At 42.8% G+C, this 16,054-nt stretch overlaps 1 protein-coding gene across 3 annotated transcripts in view; it reads right to left on the reverse strand.

The window, feature by feature from the left end:
* Positions 1 to 3,773: 3,773 nt before the first annotated feature.
* LOC116441608 (D-beta-hydroxybutyrate dehydrogenase, mitochondrial-like) overlaps positions 3,774 to 16,054 on the reverse strand; it is a 44,017-nt gene continuing 31,736 nt past the window's right edge. Inside the window, exons 2-4 of one of the 3 annotated variants that reach the window (XM_032103703.1) lie at positions 10,407 to 10,559; positions 7,525 to 7,655; positions 3,774 to 4,931 (exon numbers count right to left, since the gene is read on the reverse strand). In XM_032103703.1, coding sequence (XP_031959594.1) covers positions 4,584 to 4,931; positions 7,525 to 7,655; positions 10,407 to 10,559 — 632 coding nt within the window. In that variant the 3' untranslated portion in view covers positions 3,774 to 4,583. The remainder of the gene's footprint in view (positions 4,932 to 7,524; positions 7,656 to 10,406; positions 10,560 to 16,054) is intronic. The other 2 variants (XM_032103704.1, XM_032103705.1) reach the window with 2 other exon arrangements.

Below are 16,054 nucleotides of genomic sequence, written 5' to 3' on the forward strand. Positions count from 1 at the left end.
TTGCGGCTGCTCTGTCCTGGATGCTGTAAGCATGCCCCCTCCCTTCCCACATGGGACATCTGTCACAGCCAGGAAGGAGCTTGTGGGACCATCCGAGAGGTGTTCCACTGGCTTCGTAGTTCCCTGGATGAATGCAATCTGTGGAGCCCACAGCAGATAGGTTTTGCCCGCTGTGTGGCAAATAATGAGAGTCTGATAATGAGATCACCACTAGTAAATCATTTCCAAATCAAGATTATTCCAAAGAACTTTTTTTTTTTTTTTACTGAGGAGCATATATGTTTTCCTCATGTTTTATACACTCCTAAGCATTAACCTCAACTGTTCCTGCAACACAAGTTCTCCACCATGATATGTAATTCCCCCATTACTGACATGCTCGCTGTGCAGCTCCAAAATCATTTAATTACACATGAAAACGTTTCACTGCTGAACGGGTGCTTCCAAATATTCAAAATACAAAGGCTGTGAAGTTGTTTTTTTTTTTGTGCTAGCAGAAGATGCCAGGCTGAGAGCACTACACAGTCTCTCCTGGAACAAGTGGAACAATCCAGCCACCATCCTCTGTTCCACTTGCTGTCCCTGTATTGAGCTGGGTTTTTTCTGTAGATGGCAAAGCACAAGGATGCTACAACTGTCCCACAGCTGACCTCTGGAGGGAGGCTGTGCACCACAAGGGCACCAAGGCTGGATGGCACTGGAGTTCTGCTGTTACCACTGGGAGCTGGGCTGGTGACAGCCTGACTTCAGCTGCAAGGTGGGCTTGAGGATTGCCTGGTTTTTACTTAAGCCTTTTATTGTGGAAGTAATTATCACTGTTATTCATCTCTCAGGATTCTGATGCTACTGCAAAAAAAATCTGCTGTGTGGTGCATTCCACCCAAAATCTCCTTGTTCAGATTTGCCAGCTTGGGAGAATGACACAAATTTACACATTTGGCTAATTCTGAAAGGTCATCTGGGGAGCTGTTGTGGGGGCATTGCTCCAACTGTGCCCTCTCAAGTGAGGGAAATAGTCTCCTCCTTGAGACAATCTTTATTTCATGCAGCAGCACAGCCACCTCAGAACTGTGCTGGCAGGTACCACCCAGCTACTCCTCCTGTATTTCCTGGGATCTGCTCTCTTTCTGGTTTTGATGCCACTGGATGAAGCTGTTGGTATCACTCAGATCAATGTACAACTAACTAAACTGGTTTAGCTTTTTTTACCCTTCTTTATACTCTAATTGCCTAATGTCAAAACCAACATTCATCCTTTCTACCAATTAATATGCATTCTTAGGAATAGGCCTTTTCATCAAGGAGAAAATCCATGAAATTAATTAAGTCCCTGATACTCTATCCTTGGAGAAGAGACTTGGGAGGAAAGCTGCATTTCTTTTGGGGTGGTTGTTTTCAGGGGAAAAAAAAAATCCCAAATTGTCAGCAGGGCTTATAAAGACAAATAGTGATAAATGCTGAAGTCTTTTGCCAAGAAGTTCTCTGTTGAATGCAACTGAGATGAATGCTGTATAGAAAAACAGTCCCAGGAAAGGGTCTGCAGCAAGTTAGCTGGGTTTTGGGAGAGGGGCATTTCAGATATGAGTAATGTAAATAGAGGTTTGGGTGGGGGTTTTTTGGGTGGGGGTTGTTTGGTTTTTATCTTTGTCACCTAAATTTTTCCTAAAACACTGTTTCTTTTTTTGGATGTTGTAAATACAGGCTTCTTGTATGCCCCTGCACTTCAACCTGACTTGAGGTAAAGGGGATTTCAGGTTACTGAGGAAGAGGGAGGCACTCCTCAGTCAGGGATGTGACAAAGCAAAAAGGGATGGTGGGGCAGTCCAGCAACTGTGCCCTCCCAGCATGTGCCTCCCAGGTACCATATGGGGCAGGATGAGAGCTGGGATCCCTAGAGTCAGGGGAGCTTTCCAGTGCCACAGAGCAGGGCAGGAGTTCAGCTGAAGAGCTGACAGCTCTGGGGGTCCTCAGTTTGTCACTCACTTGGTTAGCAAGGCTTGTTCACTAAAACCTTCTGTTTTGATCCCGCAACTTCTGTACCCTACAGAACTTGTGGAGGAGGGAATGCTGCACCCCTTCCATCACCATTTCCTGTGAGGGTCTCTTTTCTACTAAGCCCAGGGATTCTGAAATCATTCCTGCTACTTATTTTTATGTTTACTTGTCTAACACTGTGCCTTAGAACACGTATAACTCAGTGGGAGGATTCCAGATGACTTCAGTGGGATGTTCTGTTAATAACAAACTCTGATTCTCTGGATTAGTTCTTTATCTGCAGATCATAATATTAAAAAGCTGAGGGGAAGGAATAAAGATTATAGTTTTGTAGCTGGTTTTCATTTAGCTTTCAGGCCAATGGTTAGACAGCAATAAAAATACAAACTGCCTTCATTTGTCCCATCAGTTCTAACTCTGTCATTGTATCCTGTTTAAAATCCTATGCACTGCAAGTTCTCAGTTTTCAAGGTGAAGGAATAAATGTTCTGGAGTCTTTCTCATCTGATGTTACATGAGGCTGTTGAAATATTGATCTCATGCTTCATCCTGTACATGGCAAATAAAGGAGGAATTTCCAGTTGGAAGTTATTTCATGTCTGTGAGGCAGGTCTGGTGGTGCTGGCTCTCAGCAACTTAGTGCAGTAGCTTTTAGAAATGCAAATAGAAGGGAGACAGTGTAATGGAAAGTGACATTGGTTTGGGGGCAGAGATCAGCACATGTACCCTGGGCCTGATGGAGAAACATCTGGGTTTCAAAGCTGCTTGTGGAGTCCAGTGCTCCTTACTGTGAGGAAGGGTAATCTGCACAAAGAACAGCTAAGAGCATGAAAGCAACGCTTCCAAACAATGCAGGGCTGCTGAAAGCCCTGAGGTCAAGCAGGGGGAATTCCTATACAAGAAATTGATTGGTTCAGTTGGAATAAGCCTCATTCCTGTTCCCTTGCTTGGCCTTGCTCAGTTGTGGTTAAATGAGGAGAGGGATGATAATCATCTGATTATCCTGCTATTGACAGTCTGTGTAACAGTGGGGAGCCCAGGCTTGTCCTCTTGCCAATGCCAGCTCCAGGGATGGGTTCAGCATTTGGAAAGAGAAATAACATGTTCCACGATCTCCAACAGGTGCAGTGGCTGTTCCACTGCGGAGTGTACCAGGAGAGAAGCTGGAATTGTCACTCTGTTGGCTCATCTCGCCTATGTTCCTGACTCACACTGCCCAAATTACCCACCAGGAGAGAGCATAAATTTTCTCAGTAATTAATTAAATATGTTAGGAAAGACCTCCCAGGTACAGGATGCAATGTCTGCTTCAGATGAGGAAGTTAACTATGTCAACTTGCAGCAGAGTCTTTGGTTTGATATGGGAGACCTGGCATGGGGGAGGCTATCATGCTCAGTGCTGCTGCCCTGCATCTATCAGTGCCACCACAGTTGCTCCCAGCTCTTCTGGGATCTTTTCGCCCCAGATTTCTTGGATTTTGTGCAATACCACAACCAAGTCAAATTTAAAATTGTATATGTGTGAACCAGCAATCTTTTCGACAACAATTAGTAGGAAAGTGTTAATGAAGCTACCGTGATCAATTACTCTCATAGATAAATGTTACTAATATTTCCCTGTTCATGTTAGTAGGTATTCTTTTCTTCAGACCTTATTCCTTACAATACTAGCAAAACCTGAATATGTTTTTTCTGAGCTCTGAGTATACTGGTATTTGTCTCCTTGGTGTTTAGCTCTCTTGCAACACTTTAGGTCAACACATTGATTAATCCAGACATTAGATAAAAGATAGAGTTTATTTAGGATTAAATACTCATTTATAAATGGAATATGTAACTTATTTTCCAAAGTCTGTGATATATGGGCTTTGTTTCAGATTGATCCAGAACACCTTAAAAAGGACTGAACTGTAGTTGGCCAAGACAATGTTTCCATATTACAACTTTATTATTCATAGAATCGTAGAATGGTTTGCGTTGGAAATTACCTTAAAGATCATCAAATTCCAGCCTCGCCTTTTGTGGGCAGTGATGCCTTTCACTAAACCAGGTTGCTCAGAGCTTCAAGACTTCCTAACTTGCTACAGCCATTTAACTCCATTCAAAGTATTTCAAGGTCTAATGCTCATTTCTATGACTTTTCCATTAACCTCTTCCTAGCACCCCTAAATAAATGGCTACTCCAGTTTCTACAAAAAGGTCTTTTCATCTCTGTTGTAATGACTTCAGGTGTACAGCTGCCCTGTAGGACGCGCTCAATTTTGTCTGCATCATGTCTGTAACACAATAACCTGCTATTGCTTTAGAAAAAGACATATTAAATTTTCTAGGTAGTAACTAAAGTGGCTTAAGTGGATGGGGTTTTTCCACAGGGGAGAGATAAAGTTACTTAAATGATTTAATTTTACACACAGGGTCCTGTATGTTTTTCCCTAGCAATCAGTGACAGTTCTGACTAGGGAGGCTCTCCAAAGTTTGTATTGGTTAATTGGTGTCACTGTAGTGACACAGGGGGGCATTAAATTCAGCTCTGACTTTCACATTTCATAAACTGCCTCACATGAGTCAGTGAATAGCACCAATGTAGGCTATGCAAGTTTTACTTTGCTCAGAGCATAAGACAGAACAGAATCCATCACAACAGTTGGGAATAAGGCGCACACAAACACCAGTGCCTTTTCCTTCAGCTTTGCCACCATGTAACGTGCCTTGGGTGCAGGAGATGTTAGAGCATCCACCATAGCATCTACAACCTCATTGCCATTAGTGCTTCCCTCACTGAGGATTCTGTTGAAAAAGTTTGCCCGCTCTTCAACATACTCCTTGTTGTAAACAGCCTTTTCCTCCTCACTGAGTTCACTCCAGATCTGTTCGGCACTGACTGGTGGCTGAATTTTTGTAGAAGGTGCATAATTTCCTGGCTGGATAATACAGACCTGAAAGCAAGATGTAAAATTTATCAAGGTGCAATCAGTCACTGTGAATTCAGTTAAATACTATAGGCAGTAACACAGATCAAAAGCTCCCTGCCAACAGGTTTCTTCCAGAAAATGCTGCTTTGTTGAAATTTTAACCCTGGAAACTTGACTGAAATCAAATATAATCCTGTGAAATATTTAAGATTGCAGAGGTGCTTTATTCTGACTTCCTCATTTCACTCTGATGTTAATGTTCTTGTTTTGACTACTCAGCACACCCTCACAGAATGCAATAGAGCATCTTTGATTTCTGTAGAATGCTTAATGGTATAAATTTTTGACAAGACTGAGACAAAGCATTGGAGTATGACTTTGATGTCTCCAAAGTGGAATACTTTGGATTTTTTACTCAGTGGAGAATCCTGCAATGGATAATTTTTGACCCAATTTGGGACAAAAGGATATATCAAAGAAAATTAGCAGGTCCTGGGGAAAGAAGTGCTGTTTTCCCCAAGTATGTGTAATTAAAAGTAAAGTAGGTCTTGTCAGTGAAGAACAGTGGGACCAAAGGTCCTGCTCTGCCTCTCACTTAAGCCATTAGCAAATTTCTGTAGATTTGTGCACATAGATTTAAGTGGAAAGCACACAAGTCCTTCGCTGCTCCACGTTTTCTTTGTGTGTTGCTGCTGTTCTGCTCCCTTCCGAGTCTTCCAGGGAATTTTGGAGCAGGCTGAGCACTCACAGCACACGTGCTGTTCATCAGTTAGCAGCAGCCTTGTTGAAACTATTTGTAGATATGCAACATTAAAAGCTCCATGGCATTTAACTGACCTCATTTCTAGAGACTGCCACACAAGGTGAGGAAAACCCGTGCTGAGCTGTGTCAGAGACTTGGGGATCTGACAGGCGTTCTCTGGGAAGTCTGTGGTGCTATGAAACCCTGATGTCTCCACTCTGCCACCCAGCAGAGGCTCCCACCTGTGTCAGTGCCTGCCTGTTGGCCTGCATGATGATGGATTCGCTGCTCTCAGGAGGACTGGGGTGTAGGTCCTGTTCTTGGGGAGAAGGAAGGGATGCAGACAAACTCCAGCAGAGGGATGGTGTGCACAGCTGGGACAGCTTGTGCTGCCTCAGGTAGGTTTGTCACACAGCAACCTCGGGAACCCTCCTTCCTGCTGCTATTTAGAAACATGTTTGGTGTCAGCCACACTAATGCCAATAGTAAACGTCCCACGTTTATTGTTAACAAAGGGGTTTTGAAAGCTTCCTTTTTTGGAGGTGGCTTGGAGAGAAGGAGAGATGGTTTGGGTTTTTTTCCTTTCTCACATTTTCTGTAGCCTTTCTACTCTAAGACAAACATTTTGTTTTCTGTAGAATGTCAGCTTGCCTGGCCAGAGTTCAGTGGGACAGAGCCATAGCTCCATCTGTTCCTTGCCACCTCTGTGCAGCTTTCTTCTGAAAGGACAGAGAGGACAACAGAGCAATGGAAGGGAGCACAGGAAAAAGGGACTGTGTATTTTGTAGGCTCTCACAAAGTCAGTTCTCAGGCACATGCCAGCCAGCATCTTGCACACAATGAGAGACAGAAAAATACCTCTCAAAGATACTCCAGAAATGTTTGTCAACCTGGCTCACTCAGTTGTGTGCTGGGACTATTGCAGAGGTGCAGCAGTAAAAATACCAAAACAACCAGAGTAGCTAACCTGTTAAACTAAGCCCTTCCATGCATTTGAGATTATCCTCAGCTAATCAGCTGAAATTCTCATTGTGCTGTGTGGTATTAGGATGTGTAAATTCACTTGCATTTTATAGCCCGTCATATTTATCCGACAGGGGTCTTTAACAGATGCATAGCTGTAATATTTTCCAACACAAAGCTTATGAACAATGCTGTAAATAAACAGTGCCCCGATGCAAACCTGCCAGGGAAGACTTTTAGCATTTGAGAAGAATGTTTCAGCAGTAGAGTGACTCCAAGGAAAATGCCTAGTGAAGCTACTTAGTGATCTAAGCTTCAGGTTTGACTATTAGAGTTGCTTAGACAGGGCACTAAGAGCACTCTTAGAGCCTCTTAGGTTAAGAGAATAAAAACATAACTACTCTGCACAAGTTACGTCTCTTGCAGCGTAGCTGCTCTCACAAAAAGCAAGGAGCTTTTAAGCACTGGTGGTGTAAGAGGAGAGAAAGAACCCCTCAGGCAGGTGACAAGCCTCCTTCTGGCTGCACAGCCCTCGGCGTCTGGGCTCTTTGCAGCCACCCCAGGGAACGCTTGGGTTCCTCACTGCTGTTGGGAGCTCTGTGTGGAGCATGGCATTGCTCAGGCAGGCCTGTGTCAGGAAGCTGCTCCACTGCAGAGGACGTGGAGAAAGGGTGGAAGTTTCAGTGCTGACACACAGACCTGTTACCCACCAGCTTCTCGGAACCACAAACGTCACCCAGGACTGCTGTTCCCAGTGTTTTCCAGCTGACTGATTAGCCACAGAGAAACCACCTCTTTCCAAAGGGAAGCTGCACCCATGGTTGCAATTCTGATCTTTTATCTTTGTCACTTTGTTTCACATAACTCATTACATCACTTACCTGGTTTCCAGGTTCTTGCTACATCACTTACCTGGACACCAAACTTCTTCATTTCCAGTCTTAAAGCATCACAAAATTTTTCAATAGCTGCCTTGGTCATAGAATAAATGCCATTTCCCAGAGTAAAATAGGCAATAATGCTGGACATGAAAACAATACGTCCTGGAAAGAAAACAGTGCAAATAACATAACTTCATTCCCAGTCTTTAACATGGAATTGATTCATCTCAATCTTCTGAGCTGCTAATAATGTGGTGTTTAGCAGGAGGCTGTTCTACTGCACACTGTGCCAAAACTGGGCAGTGTCAGTGTGCAGTCCCAGCACAGAAGGGCACTCAGCTCTGTTAAGTGGAAAACTTCACACAAAAATCTTCCACCTAGTGACAGATGCTGGACTAGACAAAGTGTAACACATTCCCAGTGTCCTGCTTATTCCTTCTGAGCCTGAGATAGGATGAAAAAGATGGAAACAAAGCAGTGCCCTAAAGACTGAAAAATAGTAGCAAGAGACTGTGCTAGTAAGAGGAGAAGGACCACAGAGGAAAGGGGAGATGATTTTCCTTGAGGTGGATATATGTTACTAATACCATTTTTTTCTGTGCTAATGATGTCTCTGCACTGAGACCTGGCTTTATAACTGTGCATGTAAAGTCCAAGCCAGACTCTACAGTGATAAACTTCACCAAGGAAATGTGACTCTACAAAATGTGTGCATGTTTACACTACCTTAGAATGATTTCCCTGATCTGTGCTGCTTGTTCCTCCTTTCTAACTCCTGCTGAGCGCAGGCATACCTTAAATAGCAAAGATTCCTCATTTGAGGCACAGGGCTGTGGTGCATTTTCATTGTTTCCTTGTAAACTTCTGTCACATAGTCCTACCATGGGGTAAGGAATGTGTGAGTGTGGATATACAAATACCAGAGGTGAGGGAGAAGATGGCCTTGTCCCTCACAACACAGAGAACACAGCTGCACTCCTGTTGCTGCCACAGGTGCAGATAACATCTGGGCCCCAGATCTCACCAAATGGAATAGGGTTGGGGGATATCAAAAGGTATCACGGGAATGCAGTGAAATCTGTCATTCTGAATTAGGTTCCCTGCCTTCCTACACAGCATCCCAAATAAATCTTGTATACAGTAAGAGAAAAATAACTACCACCTTGCTGATCAAGATGCTCTATCAGCTGGCCTGGCCAGCTGGAAAAGATATGGGGAAATGTTGCTCCTCTCAGGGTAGGATGTTTAACTTCTAGGCTGGAGGGCATTACCTCCCTTTACAAGTATTAATAATTGTATTAATAATTTTGAAGTGTTTCTTGGAATATGTGCACATCCATGGCAGTATGCCATGGGTAGGGTGACCTCTGCCTCCTTTGCCCAGTAGCTGAGCGGTGTGGGGCACACACCCAGGATGTGGGACACCTCACTTAGCTTCTCTCTGTGTCTAAGGGAATTGAAACCCAGCTTCCCCAAGAGAATGCTCTAATGCCTGTAATTCAAGCTTTTCATTTGGAGAGGTCACTTGCTGCCCCCAAACACATAAGCTTTAGCTATCCTGATAGCTTTAGCTATCTCCCTGTTCCTGCAAGGAGACAGGAAATCTAGGATTCTTCCTAGAAGTGCCTTGGCCTCCTCTCCTACATAGATGGTACTTGAAAATGGAGCGCAGGAGTTAGTCAAGGAAACATTGACAGCCCTGAGTGAGACACGAAATGTTCCTTTGAGCTAAGGTGCGTGTGCAGCCATCCAGACCCAAACCTTCGAAAGGTCCATGCATGTGCTTAATATCACACGCACAATTAGTCCCTTTTGCTTCAAAGTAACCCTGTGCAATTCGTGGAGTCAGAGAAATGCCTCTGGTGGATCAGCATCACAGAGTTTCAGCAGTAAGTAGGGCATCACAGGGAGAAGAGATGTCTCCCTGTGTAATGGCCACATAACACACTCACTGGATGCATACAATAGCACATTCTTCTGCAAAAACACATCCACCTTGCAGTATTTAAAGGTTTCTTTTTTCTTGTGTCAGAATATCATCAACGAAAGGTAGCCAAGCAGAAAGAAGCAGAACAGCCAAAAAAAAGGGACACTTTTATCTTACCAAGGGTTTGTGTAGCAGTGACACCTGGGCCTTCCAGATGAAACCTACCCCTTCCTGTGGCTTGATGCTGCACACAGAGCACAAATCCTCATCCTAAAGAGCCTACAGGCAGAACAAACAAGGAAAAGGGTATCTTCTTCCCCACATAGAGATGGAGACAGGTAGGGAACAAACTGCAAAGCACCCAAGACATGCTGCCATGCTGCAGAGAGCTATTAAACCATTCCTTCTCAGAAGGAAGGATAAAGCCCAGGCACAGGGAGGTCCATGCAAATGCATTTATCCCTTTGGATACCCATGCACCACTACATACTTGAAGTTTCCTGCCCAAGGTCACAGAGGCTCCATACAGCTGGAACTGGATAGCTGGATGTCTCTAGTGTTCACCTCTGTAGGGTCATTCTTTCTCTCCTAATTGCCAAACAGTAGAATTGTAGAGCCTATATAATAAAATTAGGCTATTTACTGGATCTTTGTGTTTTCTGATTGTCATTGCTTTAAAAGGCTTGCCTGTGCTTAATAATCTACTGCAAACATTTTTCCTTTTTTTTGAATCAAACACTGGGAGAAATCCTTATTTATAAATACTTTTTTCTATGTACTGCAAAGACACAATCTTTAAGGATATTTCTTCTCCTTATGACTTCACCCTCTTTTCAGGATCAAGTTGCTCTTTCAGGCCACACAGAAGGAGGCTGTCATTTCAGTTCAATGAGAGACAATTAAAGCCTCTTTTATAGATGCTACATTACCCTGATTATAGTAAGCTAATTATTCTACAACTCTAAATAACAGTGGATTAGCATTACCCTTGTATTTCCTTAGAAGGGGAAGAAATGCCAGGGTTGTCCTGATGCTCCCAAGGAGATTCACATCTGCAAATTTTTCATATGTCTCCATAGGCAGCCACCCTGTCTCACCAAATGTTGATATTCCTGCATTGTTGACAAGCCCCCAGAAACCTATGGAAGAGAAATGACTCAGCAAGCATCTTTAACTGCAAAACAACCACTGTTAGATAACAAAGCAACACCATGATTCGGGCCCTGGAAGAAACTGTATAGTTGTGTTACATTTCTGTCTTTTCTACTTAAAAGTGCAGGCATGTTTTGTTTAATTAAGGAATGCCATTGTGGCCATAATCTGGACTAAATGGAATCCTAGAATGGTTTGGGTTGGTAAAGCCCTTAAAGACCATCCAGTTCTATCCTGCCCCCGCCCCCCCCTTGGGGAGGACACCTTTCCTGTAAGTCTCAGTGCTATTTAATAATCGCTCACTCTATACTTGTCATAAGTTATTTATGAATAACATGATCTGGGAGACTACATCTTACTGCCAGTGTGGTGCACCATGATATTTTAATTACTTTAATCCCACTGTGTGCTATGACCAGCTTTGTGAAAATTATATTAAGCAGTCTAAAGGCTAAGGGGTACTATTTTCAAGGTGCCTGACTAATTTAAGAGCCTAAGTCTTGCATCCTTTTCCAAGATTTGAGCTCTGATTCATTCTGAAATCAGCCAGAATCAGATACATGGGTGCAACATTGGGTAAAGCAATCAAGCTAGGTAAGTGGCTACAGTATTTTATAAATTTTATACTTTTGAACAACTTTATTCCCCATGTAATGACAGATTTTGGTGCTAAAGAGCCTACCCCCTGACACACAGCAAGATTTCAGGGTTTGCAAGCAGAAATGTATTGGCAGCAAAGCTTGTTCTGTCAGAGCTCTGTAACAGGAAGCTGAAGCCCTTTAGCCCAAAGCCACAGCAGGTCTCATGTGAGCCCTGTGCAGTGCTAACAGCCTCAGCTGTGGGAATGCTGTGTTGGAGTGAGGAGCGCTCGCAGGCTGGAGCTGACACGCCGCCTAAATGCTGATTAAGCCGTGCTGACTTGTTCCTGCCTGCACAGCATGTGACTGTGGCTGTACAGCAAAGCAGGGAGTGACACAGTGCTTTTGAAAACATTCCTGTTTCTGTCCTCCACTCCTGACTGACAGCATTTCTAGGGGGACCAGCAGCGTAACTAAGGAGTACCAGGGCAGCCTGACTGGCACTGAAACAGCTGAATTTGCAGCTTAGTTCTGCCAGCCTTGACAATTTTGCTTGTGCATTTCTTTTAAAGAATCCTTGTAGGTGTCCAAGGCAAATTTTGTCACGCCTTCTACAGGACCTCCAAGCCTGGGTTTCTGGGCAGAGCAGGTTTCAGTGCCACTCTTCGTCCCTCTGGACACAAGAGTTTGGGGCAGGGGTGATGCTGATCCAGCTGTAGCCTCCTGTACCTGTGGCAGCAGAGTTATTCTCAGGGGACATTTGACCACCCAAGTGAAGGCACAGTGGAAACCTTTGGGCTGAACCCTTTTCTCTGATCTTCTCTGACAAAACTCCTGCAATAATTTCATGGTATCTTGGTCCTTCCAGAGCCCTGCCCAGAACTGCCAATATTAGATTTCATTCAAAACAATAGTTAAATAGATGAAACAGAATATTTTTGGAATTAGTTTGTAAAGCAGGCCTCTGTGAGCTTTTCTAACATATATACACTACTTGTATTACCTAATGAAATTGGTCTTTCAACAGAGAAAGAAACTGATTTCTTTTAATGAACGTCTCATTTGCAGGGCAAACCGCTCAAAATCAGGAATTTACCACCCAGAACTTGGATAACTCTATCCTCCAAAGAGAATCAATCACTATTCAGCAGCCTGTCACATAGCAATCCTTGACACTGGACCTCTCTTACAACTTTGGTTGCAAACAGACTGCTGCCCTAGTAATGCAGCAGTTTCCTCTGGACTCACTTCTTTTCCATGGCCCCAAATGTCAGCAGACAGAGGAGAGGAAATAGACTTAAAAATTGGCCATTGAATTGGGCATCCTAGACTTCCTTCTTCGCCCTGCCACTGCCCTATTATTTTGTGTCTTTCCATCATTCTCTGGCTTTATTTCTCCATCTTAAAATGGAACCCAGCCCCATGGGACTTACCTCCCCATAAAATGCTTCCAGATCAATGGCTTAGAGAGCCTCTGTAGAAGCTAATTATCAATATTTTTGTACTTGCATGTGATGTGATCTGCAGGTGGGCTGAATGGCTGCACACCCCGTCTGTTTCTGCTCAAGGCTGGAGGTTTCTGTACTCTGTTAATTTTACATAGCCTAGCTAACACAACCCAAACTAAAGCCTGGCATCACTGCAAAAGCTGTTTCCTGATCTTTTCAGCTTCATCTTTTCTCATTAAAAAAAAGTAATTTTGCTTCTGCTACTGCACCCTGTGCAGCACAGCAAGAACACTTGCTCCACACACCTCTGATTCCATCAGGCCTTCAGAAATACAGCCATTAATCTTTAGACAATTGATTTTCTTCCTCTTTCTCTAAACTGTGAAACACAAAATTTAGCCATTTGCCTCATGTGCTTCAAAGCCTCCAGGTGGCTGCTGGTGAGGCCAGCCTGTGTGTATCAACAGAGCTCACAGAATAATGGCTCCTTCCTTCTGTGCAGTGTCCAAATCAAAAGCCAAGAGGAGAATAATTGGCCTGAGTCAAACTGAAACAGACTTTTTAAAGAGAAGATTAAGTTAAACATAAAAACACTTTGCACCCGGTCAGCTCAAAACACTTTATTTGCCCTCAAGCAAAACATACTGTTTCTTAGAACATTTTGGCATTCTCAAATGGGAAATGTTCTGATATTTTCCAGAATGTTTCCTGACACTTTGTTTAGTTGAATCAATTCACAAAATTCTACCCCAATAACAAACAGTTCATTATTCCCTTATGCTACTTTCTCAGAATATTTCCTGCCTTCTGAGAAACAACTTGCCCAGCTCTGTATTCAGGGTACTTGAATCTGCTTTGGTCTTTTTTCCTGAAATGTTTGTGGTAAAAAAAATGCCATCAATGTGCAGATAAAACATATTATAATTTTGCTTAGATAAATGCAGCTCAGTTAAACTAAGAAATACAGATGGAAATCCTGAACAACAAGGCACAAGAATTGAACAGCTGAAGGAGAGTGATGCTGCATTTCCTCAGTGTCCATGCAGAGACACATTTGGAAAAAGCAGCTGATGTTTGGTGTGTCAGACTGTCAAAACAGAACTCAGTCCAAACACAGTTTATAAAGAGAGGTGTTAGACTATGCTACAGCAGGCAGGGAAAAAATAAACTGGAAAGCAGGACTGGATGTCACAGAGATTTTCACTGATCTGTGTTGGGAAAATGGATCCTGACGACAAAGATTAAAAGATACAGCCATGAATCTAAGAATCACTTTAGGAAACCTAACTTAAGATTAGTGAGGCTTTCTGGAGAACTGTAGCTCTCACATAAGCTCCCCAGTAATTTCTGCTTCACAATATTTTGACCAAAAGGCACGTATCCAAAGTCCTTATTTAGGCCCAAAAGATACCTGATATTTTTTCCAGAAACTCTTAAAATTCCTCTTCCTATTGAGGTCAATCCAGCTGAAGGTTTGCAAAACCTTTTGAAAGTCGGGTTGTTTCTGTGTTGGTGCCAACACTCAGGTAATATCTGAATTCTGCCACACTCTCTAAATTCCAACACATATTCTTGGGATCACTGATCTTTGGAGTTTCTCCTCTAAGCTTAAGCCCATGTGAAAATGACAGGCTCTTTCCTGACAGATTCCAGACCAATACTAAAGGAAACTAGCCAAAGGACGAAAAGTGTGATTTACCTTATTCCTTTGGCTAGTTCCTTTGTATTTCCTTTGGAAGAAGAGAGGGAACAACCCGATCTGTCTGTGGCAATGCAAGGTGGTAGCTGGCCAGATGAGACTCCTGAGTTATATTTACATCCATTTATGAGTCACCATCCTTTGCTTGGAATATTACGCTGAAATTGTCTTCACTGTAAGGATAATCTGTTTCCATAAGGAGTCTGGACTAAAATATTGTACCATGGGTGAATTCCATGAATAGAAAATCATAATTAAGTGTAAAAGAGTACTTAATAACATTTGAGTAGGAAGTGGGACTAAAACTAATATCCCTCCATTCCAGCTAGCTAATGTCACCCACTCACAACAGGCCAGAAAAGGAAGAGAAGTTCTGGTTTGAAACAGAAGAAAATCAGAAAAATTCTGAGGCTTGCTGTAGAGCCTAACAGAATTGCAAATCACTGCAATGCTCTGAAGTCCTGTTCTACTTCCTATTGGCTTTGGATTTCTACTCTTGCATAACAGAGAGAGAGAAGATAATGCAGAGCTTGGGCTACTTATGGTTACAGCATAAATTGAAGGTGTAGGGAGAACTGTATTTTATTCCTGATATTCTCATTTTATTCTCATATTTTACACATTTTTGTGTAAATTTTATACTGAATAGTCTACTTAAAGTAGAAAGTTTCTTTTAGTCTTTTGTAAGTCTACTTATCCTGGGCCCAGGAAAAAGGCAGATTAAGGTAACTTAAAAGACAGCATATCTGCTAGAAAGCCCTACTAGTCTGAGATGCACAGTCCATGGAAAGGATGATACTGTAATCATAAAGAATATTTAATCTTTACCAGGATTTACTCTGAACTATTTAAACACAGGCATGCAAAAACCAACCATCATTTAACTGCTTTCTCTTCATTTTGGTCCAGCTTCTGAGGTTTCATTTGGAATCCATGGCCTGTGCACACTTACCATTAGACCTGGGATTATTGAAGTGATTATTTTTGGAATGATACAGGAATGTTTTGGTGATCAGAATTTAGAAGTCCAGCACACCAATATGATGTATTTAAAATCTTTCATGCCTGTGTGAAACTGACGATAGTTAAAATGACAAAAAAGGAGGAAACAATCCCTAAGCAAGAACCTAGTGATTCTCAGGGATAGGTTCCTCTTCCCAGTTTCTATGGGGAATTGCTGAACAGAATTCTCCTGTTCCGAGGGAGGGGGAGGGAGAGGGAGAGACAGAGAGAGAACTGTCCCACAGTATTTACAAGCCAACAGTGACATAGAGAACACTGCCAGCAGCTGCTTACAAGATGGATGTTTTCACAGCATTTAAGCAAGGTAATGCGTGATCTGCTGTTACCTTTCAGCACAATCCACTGGATTCCTACACCAGCTTGAATTGTTTGTGCAAAAACCGAAAGCAGACTTTTTATCTGTCCAACGCTTATTTACAACAGTCTACTGAACTCACCACCCACTCTTTGCTGTCCTCATTACAAATGTCTGAGCAGTATTTGATTACCACTTTGGTCAGTCCTCTGCTTTAGGCCCTGGATGTTGCTGTCCATGATCCACCAGGGAAAATTTCCTAAGGTTTCATGCCTGAGGGTTCTTTAACTGGTGGGACATTGATGCACATGTTCCACTGCCTACCCTTTGGGTAGCAGGTAACATGTTCTGTGTAGTCACATACTTTTCTTATCTTTTAGGTACTTTCAGAACATAAAAGCAATTACAAATGGCTCAGAATTCTCTTTCCAAATGAAAA

Source organism: Corvus moneduloides, chromosome 3 (assembly GCF_009650955.1).
Source record: "Corvus moneduloides isolate bCorMon1 chromosome 3, bCorMon1.pri, whole genome shotgun sequence".
In the NCBI taxonomy this organism is placed as follows: Eukaryota; Metazoa; Chordata; class Aves; order Passeriformes; family Corvidae; genus Corvus; species Corvus moneduloides.